This window comes from Erpetoichthys calabaricus, chromosome 2, assembly GCF_900747795.2.
Source record: "Erpetoichthys calabaricus chromosome 2, fErpCal1.3, whole genome shotgun sequence".
Lineage (NCBI taxonomy): Eukaryota > Metazoa > Chordata > Cladistia > Polypteriformes > Polypteridae > Erpetoichthys > Erpetoichthys calabaricus.
In genome coordinates, this window is record NC_041395.2 from 270684939 (window position 1) to 270695555 (window position 10617).

Sequence of the window (10617 nt, forward strand, 5' to 3'; positions counted from 1 at the left end):
CTGCAATTCTGCTCAGGCATATGCACAGGCGCCTTGGGGTCCTTCTCTCTTTTCCACATCCCTGTGAGTCCTGTAGCCAAGATGGTGAGTTTTGTGCCTACCAAATCTGTTCAAAATCTTCCTATTTTATAAACCATCGAGCCCAAATGACAATTCTACATTAGAAAGAAGTTTGTTATTCACTCAAACGTTTATTTTTGAACTCCATAATCCAACAGATGCAGTATTTAATTGAGCATTTCAATGTCTCCAGTTTTGGCCTAAATTTCTTATCTGCACCTCACGAGTAAGCAAAACGTGTTTTTAAAATGACATAATGAAATAACGACCCCAGACGAGTTATTTAAATGGGTTGTAATGTACAATTTGATTGTTATCTAAATACATAGACGCGCTATTGCATGAAAGTCCTAGTAATTTATCGCTAACATGATTTCCTATCGTTCACATTACTGCAGCATACTGTACATTCAGAAGCAAACTTTAAAAAAAAGTAAATGAATATTTTTATCTCATAATTACTTCAATAATTGTAACATTCGTTAACAGGTTCAAATCGATATTAAATTAAGACATATTGTTAAATGTTGTAGCAGTTTTTTGTTGTCTCGTACTTCTGTACATCAGCTTCTCTCAATCATTGCACGAGTCCCTCTGGTTTTTGATCTTTGAAATACCCGGTAGAAGTGGTTATTTTCGGAATGTTTTTTTTGCATTTACAGATTCGTTTCCAGAGTTTTGTGCACTGAATCGTTCGGTCACTCATGAGGTCGTCCCTTGTTTTGGACATAAATCGGTAGTATGCATGTCAAGTTGTTAGCTTGTGATTAAGAAAAGTTTGCTAATAAAGAGGAGACACTAATGTTTAAAGATTTTTCACTGATGTACATTAAAATTGCAAATTTGTGTTACCAAAATTGTAATAGTTGAGGATAGATTAGATGCTGATTATCGGTGGATTTGAGTAAAATCTGCAGCCTCTTAGTCATTTGATTGCCATATGTAAAGAAATGATTTTTTTTATGGTATAACATATAACTGGGTGGACTGTTACTCACATGCATACATAAATATGTAAAAAATATAGTGGATAGGTGAAAGCTTTTTTTCCCTGCATTTGTACTGTGTTACTATCCAAAAACCTGTTTAATTTTATTCTTCACAGAATGAGACAGTGACCATCAGAACCAGGAAGTTTATGACAAACCGCCTGCTTCAAAGAAAGCAAATGGTATGTTGCTTGAATTTAAGAACATTTTATGGCATTGTCTTGAAAGAGACAAATATGTGCAGGTATATGTTTTTAAAAAGTCAAGTCATATCATTTGATTCCTTAGCTTTCTTGGCATTTTTGTTAAAAATGAGATGCTTTAGGTAAAGAAACTTTTTTTTTTTTTTTTTGGAAAGAAATTTGAAATGCAACTAAATGAAACTTCTTTTCAACTTCATAGGTTGTGGATGTGCTGCACCCTGGCAAAGCAACTGTTCCCAAAACAGAAATCAGGGAAAAACTGGCAAAACTTTACAAAACCACACCAGATGTTGTATTTGTCTTTGGCTTCAGAACTCAGTTTGGTGGTGGTAAAACAACAGGCTTTGCTATGGTATATGATTCATTGGACTACGCAAAGAAAAATGAACCAAAATACAGGCTAGCCAGAGTAAGTAGTTTGTTTTATCAAGTTAAGCATTTGTGCTTTGGAAATATTTAATAGATTTTTGTGTTAAAAATGGTGTCTTGAAAATATTTTTATTTTTGTTGCTGCTCTGTAACAGAGAAGTGTATTTTAAACTTGTAGGGTATTTTTTGTAGCTTCTTTTATTTATGTTTTTCTACATAACTTTGAAATTAAACAATTTGTCTTAATTTGCATACCAATAATTGACATTGCGTGTAGCATATAAGAGGTCACCATTTACATACTTTTAACAATGTAAGAAAAAACTTAGTCAAGTATTTCTAGGAAAAAACGGAATACCTTTTATAGACATGACAAAAGTGTGAATATTTTGAACCACCACAGCATATGAATGTGGCAAATAATTCTTAAGAGTTCCCTGAATGTTGTCCATGTACGCTCTTACCTTTAATCAGTAGAGGTGTACACATGTGTAAACTGTAAACACTCTTGGTGTATTTGAATGTTTTTCTTAATTTTCTATATGCAACATACCCAGTTATTCGCACCAGGCCAACATTTCCTCAACTGTTATTCCCAGCTCCTACTGTGAGAACTTCTTCCTGATAAAACTGGGTAATTGGGAGAGAGCATCCCTCCAGATTGTCCTGGTTAGTTTTCAGTTTCCAGTGAGTAATTCCTGGTATTAACTACTTCTTGTGTATCCCAAATTCTAAATACTCCTAAATCCGAAACTTTGAGCACAGACATTAAGCCACAAGTTCCACACCAGAGGTCTCTTTTATAAAACTTTGCTTGGATTCAAGCATGAAAATGTGTACACCAAAAAATAGATGTGAATGACGGGCAGGTTCAAAATGGATTTGTTCATGGGGGGAGTGGGGGGCAAGTCCCCCATCAAGCTTAGAACACGGTGCAGTCCTTGTCCCACGGAGCATAGAGTGTCACATGAAGTGATGCACAATCAATGGGAAGGAGTACTGTTTGAAGCATCGAGTGCCACTAAGCAACGAGGCACAAATGATAAATTTTGTCCCCATTAAGCGACACAATGAAACCCACTAGGACTTTCAAAAGTGGTGCATGCCACTGTTAAAATGAAGGTGACTTGTGTATTAGTGGAATGTCATTGCTTAACAAAAGCAGCCTCATTCTCGCTAGGTGCCCTTATTGTAATATGACTTCAGTAAATTGCTCAGAAAACCAGACAATGCAGCAGATTGGCTTTTTATGTATTATTGCACTTTGAAAAGTTATAATTCTCACCTTGTGTGTGGAGTTCTCTCCCATTATAACCAGAAAGCTTTTATATTAAGTTTAAACGGTAATACTGAGTTGACCAGACCAGTGAATAAGTGTATCCTGCGGTGGGTTGGTGTCCAATACAAGGTTTGTTCCTCGCTTTGATACTGCCAAGGTAGATTCTAGCTTCTCACATCCTATGTAGGAAAATGTCAGTTCAGAAAATGGTTGAATCATATGCTTGCATCAAAACAACTGTTTTGGCATATTTTGAAATTGTTGATTTATTTTACAGCATGGACTTTATGAGAAAAAGAAAACCTCCAGAAAACAGCGTAAAGAAAGAAAGAACAGAATGAAGAAAGTCCGGGGTACAGCAAAGGCTAGTGTTGGTGCTGTCGGCAAAAAGGTAATTTATAGATATGCCATTATTTTGTCGGAAGAAATCATTTGGTACATTTATATAAGCTCACTTTTAATATAAACTAAACTCAAGCCACCTCAGCTTTCTTGGGCATTTAATTAGGATGCATAATTGTGGAGGTGTTTTGGGCACCTCCAACTCGATTGTGACCTCGGTGCAGAACCAGGACACACTAGAGAAATTATATATAAGGTCACTTTTAAACTAAACTCAAGCCACCTCAACTTTCTTGGGCATTTGATTATGATTCCTCCTTGTGACATGTCCAACTGCAATGTAACTTCAGTGCAGAACCAGGACACACTAGAGGGATAATATTTTTCGAGTGGCATGGGAATACTGAGGTATCCCTACCCAACCAAAAAAGGACTTGGAGGAGGTGGCCTGAAAAAGGGTTGTCTGGGCATGATTGTTAGATTGGTGCTCAGAGAAGCGACAGAACATGGATGAATGCACTGTTAACCTGAACCTTTTTGCAAGATAGAGAAGGAAATCTTACAGGTTTACTTTCTGAAATATATCAGTACTTAATAAATGAGTTAAGGCTTTTACTTCCTGCCATGCTGTGGTTTTATTATACACTTTAAAACACTACTTTAGAGCATTAACCTTCATATTTCGTAACCCTGTTCTAAGTGATATATATAGATTTTTTTTTTTTTAAATATCTTGGAGTTTTTAACAACTTTTGTAATCTTTCCTGTCCTCTTCTCTCAACTCTCAAATATCTTCCGGACTGTAGAAGGTAATGTTCTTTTCCACTTAGAAGTTCTCTAGCATTGCAAGCTTGCAGACTGCTTCTTTTTGCTCTGCTTAAGGGAGGGTTTGAAATTGCCAAGGCTTGAAATAAAATCATAAACCTGAATATGCCAGCATTTTGATAAACATGGAACAATTTTTGGGCTGATTTTTAACTGCTTTGTAGCTGCTGTGTACTTACCAATATATTATTATAGTTATGATTGGTTGTTTCTTGAAGTTTAGTTTAAATGCGGTATATCTGGTAAGGGGGTTACTGAGGCAGGGGCAGAACTAGGCTGAGGCCAGTGAAAGAGAGCTAGAAAGCCTCACTACCAAAGTGAATGTATGAAATTGTTTTGCCTCAAACCCCAATTGAGAGAGTGCAAGGCCACAGAGAGCAAATGGGAATCTAGTTTAGTCTTTCAAGACCAGCAATTAGAGCTCAATTTCACTTGGAAGTGAATGTAAGGCCAGGTGCATTAAATGGGTCTTGGAGGAATGGAGCTATACAACAATTGTTGGCAGGCACCCTTACCTGCTGAAGTAATTTTAAAATGTAGTTTAAAGCTATCTCTTATTAGTACGAACATATAAATCTCTTTGTGGCCCTTAATGTACATTGCTTCTGTCTTGAACTGCCTCTACCCTACCATACCCTTAAAACAGAAATAGTAGAAACCTCTCAGTGTGTCGTGTTGTATAAAGACTTGTATTTAACCATTTTTATACTTCTGTTTATAACAAGTCATTTTCATCTCTCCTCATACTTTTTTTTTTGCTGTTTTGCTTTTATTTTGCTTTCCTTGGATTTTCAGAAATGAAGTTTCTTTAGAAGGTATTGGAAAAATGGGCATGGTGTGGTGTTCTTATTTTGCACATCTATACTGTAGGATTTTAGCATTTCACTGGTCCTTGCCGTTTTTGCATGATCCAATGTTTTGACTTCTCTGTCTTGAATTATTTTTAATGCTTGGAATATATAATCTTTTTAGTTTAGTGTAATTTACATTTACCTAGGCAAATATTTCTGTACATTGTTGCAGCATTAGGTGAGCCAGCAGTTTTTCATTGTAATCATAGGCAGTTTGTTAGGAGTTTCTAAATAAAGACACATTTTGAAAACTTAAGGCAGTTATTTAATAAATAGCAACGAGGATAAAGAGAACACCCATCCTTTAAGTGAGCATATAGGTTTGTTTATATATATATATATATATATATATATATATATATATATATATATCTTATTTTTTAATGTTTGCTTTCCTCGCCTGAAAAAGCTCAGAGCAGATTTGTCATTAAAAGACAAATGATCAGTAAATTCCCGGAATTGGTTGCGTATGTATTACACTTTTTCTGAATTTCCTCTGTTAACTGCAGACCCTTGACACTGCAGTACCTTGGGTCCTCAACCAAAATCCAGGTTAAGACAAAGAACATCTGAATAAATAAGTAGCAGATAATAAAATAACCAAAAAAATAAAAACATTGTTAGTAAAAGTTTGTAAAACTATTCAAGGTTGTATCCAGTAGCTTGAAAAAATATTATTGTCATAGGGATGTCACAAGAACGGATAATGTGAGAAAAAGCGAGGAAAAGGCTACAGATGAACAAAAAATAATGCAAAGTTGACTTTAAGTCATTGAAAATCACAACTGTATGTTTGCATCAAAGCTTAAAATCAGAACTACCCCATCCTATTTTGGACTTGAATTAATTGTGAATAATAACCGCAATGCATGAGCAGAAGTCATGTCTGGAAATACTTAGTCTTCATGGCAAATGCAAAGAGTAACATTGTGGTGTCTGAAAAACTACCACAAACCATACAAACCAAGGGAAGAAACCTATCAAATCTGGCTCTTGAAAGACAGACACACAGCTTTCATACAAAGAATAAGTTCTTTGTTTTTTGCTACTGTTAAATTAATAACTAGAGTCATACTGTGTCATCAAGTGTTTTATCGGGAAATACATTAATATTTTTCCCTGAGATGACTACTGTTTTTCTTTAGAGGCAACTATATCTATCAATATTGACTCTTAAACCTACGGTATACTGCATATATTTCACATGTCAAAGTACTAAATTACATTATTGGTTTATGTTACAGCTTGTTGTGTTGTCTTTGCAGCTTAGTTAAGTTTCAACATGATACTTATAAGTATTATATTATAATACAATATAAGTCTTGAGTAGATTTTTATAGGCAACAGTAGTTTGTTACCCACAAGTCAGCTACAGCTCACATCAAAAGTTTTTCATCACTGTACTAGCCCTCTTTTGTTTAGTAGTGTTCTTTGTTGGCAATTAATAACATATCTAAACGAGATTATGGTTTACTGGCAGTTTCAAGATCAAACACTATGTTGAGTAATGAAAATATTGAATAATTATAACTTTGGTTTTAAATTGCACTCTATTTCCTGTGTTATGTTTTATCCTGAACTGTGGATTGTGGTAAATAATGGAGTCTAAAAGATTTTAATTGGTTTACATTTGTCTAATCTTGGGGTGCAATTCTCAACAGCAGTTAGGGTGGTAAAATGTCTGATCCTGAAAGGAATTGCTCTGGAATATTAAGGGTTTCGCCCATAAACATCTTTTGTTTATTTTCAGCTTTTCATTGTTTTATTTTTAGGTTTATACAGTACAGCTAAACTTGGCACAAAATAATGAATAAGTAGGTTATAATCTTACAATGCATCCAGTTCAAACTTTAATGCTAAAAATACTGCAACTATATTTGCACATTATTTATAGTAGTCTAGGTCTGGTTTTTAAAAACAGTGATGTTTGCAGACTTGGGGTTTTCAACATAAAGCTCTAATTTTAACAGAAGACATCATGACAATTACTCATTACATGGGATGAAATGGAAGAATCATACCTTAAAGAAGAATGTATATTCACTTTGTCCAATTGTGGTGGAATTGGTGTACAAATATGTTTAGGGATGCAGTATTCTATCTGTTCAGCAGACTCCTGGAATTATTTTGTTTAAAATCATTAGGTGTCTAGAAGTGTACAATGCTAATAACTTCACGCTTCGTACTAACACACTCTTATCGTAAAACACAGTTGTTGTACTTAATGTGGTCATATTTTTTGGGGTGCCTTAAATGTTTTCTCCTTGGAAAAAACAAAAACAGATTATTTTACCCTGGTGTAGCATTTTCCTGTATATTTACAATGCATAAACTTTTATTAAACCTCTTGACACAGAATTAAAATATAAATTCTACAACAGAACAATTCTTTTAACTTGTACAATTTTTTTTTTTTTCTTTTTTCTCTTTAACCTGTTGGGCCGGTGTCTCACCACACAACATTTCCACTGATTTTCAATTGTAGCCTTTGTACATAATTTAGCAAGTCATGGACAGTTGTGGTACATGCCCAGTATGGCCAATTGTGTAGTTATCACTATTAACTCAGTTATACCATCGTATGACCAGGTACAACATAATAAAACTTTATTTTAAATCTCAGTGGTGGGCTCTTGTGTGTGCAAGAGTGGCCCACCATTGAGTGCTAAAACAAAGGTGTAAATGCAGTTGCTAGAAAAGAGTAAACAGTTGTGTTATAGATGACACAAATGGAAGAGAGGCTTGCCTATCAGCTTTCTCATGTTTGCATACTACAGAATGGAAAGGAATGTTAGGTGTTGAACTGACCATACCCAGAAAAGATTTGTTCAAACACAGGCACTATCAGGAAGCTATCAAAATGTGTCAAGCTTGTGGTTAATGTCTAAGAATGTTGTGCGATTGTAACGTATTCTCTAACTCAGTTGTGTAGTGTGATGCTGGCCTTACTCTTCCATCATAGGTGTTTGTCTTAGTGCACTGTACTAGTTTTAGAATGGAAAGATTTGATGCATGTGAAAGTGTCAGAAATGTAGTTTACATGTACACAGATACTGTATTTTGGGGTAGTTAAATGTAATAGAAACATTTGCAGTTTCATGCATGTGCATGGTATGTTTAATAAACTCTGAAAGTATAGTTTTATATTTTGGAGTAATTAATGTAATTGTGAAAGAAGCTTTGAAAAATGATAATGCATGAGGCTGCATGCAAAATTTAAAGCTTACAAGCTTACTACTTATTGCAGAGATGCAATGTAAAACCAATACATTTGTGTTAATGTTCAGAACTGAGATGCATTTGCTTATTGAAAAATAATTTTGCAGGGTGTAAAAAGATCATTATTAACATTGATTATGATCATATTGGAGCCAAAACATCATTTTATATCATTCGTGTGTGTAGCTTTCAATTCTCAGTTTTCTTTATCTGCTTCACTCCATGCCTGCAGGTTTGCAATTAAATGATATTTAAGTATTGTGTTTAGGGTTCCTTGGTTGCAAAGTTCGGAGAGTTATGGAAAAGTAATGACCTGAATATGTAATAATCATGACTGTTAATCTTCACTTAGCTTCTGAAACAAACAAAGGGATTTGCTAGTTGTAATACCATAGTGAACTCTAAATTTAGTATAAATAAACAATAACTTGCTTGTGAACTCGTCTAATTAGCCTAATTGATACTTTATTTTTCGTTTGCTGCATTTGGCTAGAATGGAAGGCTCTGACAAGATTTAGAAAGTTTTTTTTTTAATTTTCTCAACTTTCTTCTTGAGCTTTTAAGTACTACTTGAAATGCATACAGTAAGAATAAAGCAGAATGTGCAGACTTTTTTTTCTTTACTACTCTTAACCAATATGTGGCACAGTAGCTTTAGTGATTTAAGATTTCAGGGCATTAAGAAAGCTACTATCATCTAAGGAAGTTTTATTTTTTGTGTTGTGGACAGAAAGAAGTGTAGTTGTTAAAATATATAATAGACCTTTTGAATTGGGCAGGGTGTGCATTTTTATCACCTTGCAGATTCATGGTGGCATGAGAGAAAGCATCTGAGGATTAGATATTAGTGTCATGTTTATATGTTTATGTTTTGAATATGTGTTGCTCTTTAGGTAACAATACTATAAAATTTTATATTCAAAAGAAGCACTACAGATCAAGATGACATACTGTTAAACTTATAAATGCCCGGTTTGTCATTTGACATTAATACAATTGAATTATCTTTGGAACTTAAATTTCTATACTATAAATTAATTTAAAAATTTACTGCAGTTTGATATATTTGTCAAATACTTTACTTTATGTAGTCTCACTCTGTAAAATTTCATATTCAAGTACTTTATATACTGTAGAATGCCACTTCCATACATTTAGTAAGAAGTTAATTGCATAGGTTTTTAGTCACCATCTTATTCCCAAGTGTTGCTGTGAACTGACTCAAATTGTTCAGTTATAAATTTGTAAAAATGACCTGTAGATAATTATTCCATTATCTGTATCATCTGGCTTGATCAAATTTCAGTTCCGAAATGAGTTATTTTAGCAGTTTTAAATAATAATGAATATGCATGCACACTCACAGAATACTAATTTTCTCTTTTTCTTTTTACAGTGAGACAAGATGTTCTGGGAATTCCTTATCTTTGAAGATAATGTTCATTTTTGTCTACAATTAAAATTGCTTAAAAATGCTTTGATTTCAGTCTTGGTCAATTTTTATAATACATAAAATCATCACACATGGAAGTATTCTTTTTTTTTTTTTCCCTTTGCATAATATCTAATAATATAATGCTCATTGTGTGTGTTCTTTATACAGTTCATGCGTTTGTTTAAGATCAACAAAATTTTGCACACATAATCCACTTTGTCAGGAAAGGACACTAGACTACTTTGAAACCAAAAATTCTGACCCTTAGGATTCCTAGGGGTTTTCCTTTTTACTACATTGAGTTTTAAGAACTGTGCCTTTTCTTGGACTTTTGAGCGCCGAAAAAAAAATTCTCAGGGAAAGGAGGGTACATTTTAAGATAACTAATTTTATAAAAGCTAAATATTTCTCCCTTAAAATAACTTATCTGGGTAGCGTCAGGTGCTGCTGCTGGTAATAAATTTCACTAAAGTAAAGCTGAATTCTTTCCCTTTACATAATGGCATTGTTAAAAGAACTACTACTGAAATATGTAAAATGTATTTTTCTTTTGTTTGTTTTTGCCATTTTTTCCATCTAACCTGGCTTTGAAATTTACACTTAATATAATTAACACTTTTGGGTGCAAATGTTCTTGCAGCTCCAGAAAACTGAGTGCAAAAGCTAGCTTGGCTGTTGCCTGTGTGGAGTTTTCATGTTCTTCCTTTGCTCATGTGTTTTCTCCAGGTTCTTTGGTATTTTTCTCCCACCCCAAAGGTGTGCAGGTTGGGTTAATTATCAATCCTAAATTGATGTGATGTACATGAGCTTATGCACAATGTGAACCCTCCTTGCAAGGCTAGGTGGCTGCTGAGATTAAAGGAGACAAGGAAAAGAAAAAAAGACAGGCAAGGGCAAAAATTCTGGAAGACTAAATGCAAATGTCAGATTCAAAACAAAAAATTGAATGGAAAACGATTGCAGCCTAGAGTTTTTTACTTTGTACTTATTGTCTGATGTAGTTCACGCTGTATTCAGGAGCATGTACTAGTAGCATTCTTTATTG

At 34.1% G+C, this 10617-nt stretch overlaps 1 protein-coding gene across 2 annotated transcripts; it reads left to right on the forward strand.

Annotated features, from left to right (window-relative positions):
• Nucleotides 1-9612, forward strand: rps24 (ribosomal protein S24). 2 transcript variants are annotated; one of them, XM_051922942.1, is made up of 6 exons: nucleotides 1-84; nucleotides 1166-1231; nucleotides 1452-1661; nucleotides 3178-3291; nucleotides 4863-4882; nucleotides 9534-9612. In XM_051922942.1, the coding sequence occupies exons 1-5, from the start codon at nucleotides 82-84 to the stop codon at nucleotides 4866-4868; spliced, it is 399 nt and encodes a 132-aa protein (XP_051778902.1). In that variant the 5' UTR covers nucleotides 1-81; the 3' UTR covers nucleotides 4869-4882; nucleotides 9534-9612. The 2 variants fall into 2 exon arrangements, with proteins under 2 accessions (XP_051778902.1, XP_028651368.1); XM_028795535.2 differs by lacking the exon at nucleotides 4863-4882.
• Nucleotides 9613-10617: the final 1005 nt, after the last annotated feature.

Coding starts and splice junctions, on each gene's coding strand:
- rps24 (XM_051922942.1), top strand. Junction 1,232..1,451: donor TGCTTCAAAGAAAGCAAATG/GTATGTTGCTTG, acceptor TCAACTTCATAG/GTTGTGGATGTGCTGCACCC. Junction 1,662..3,177: donor CAAAATACAGGCTAGCCAGA/GTAAGTAGTTTG, acceptor TTTATTTTACAG/CATGGACTTTATGAGAAAAA.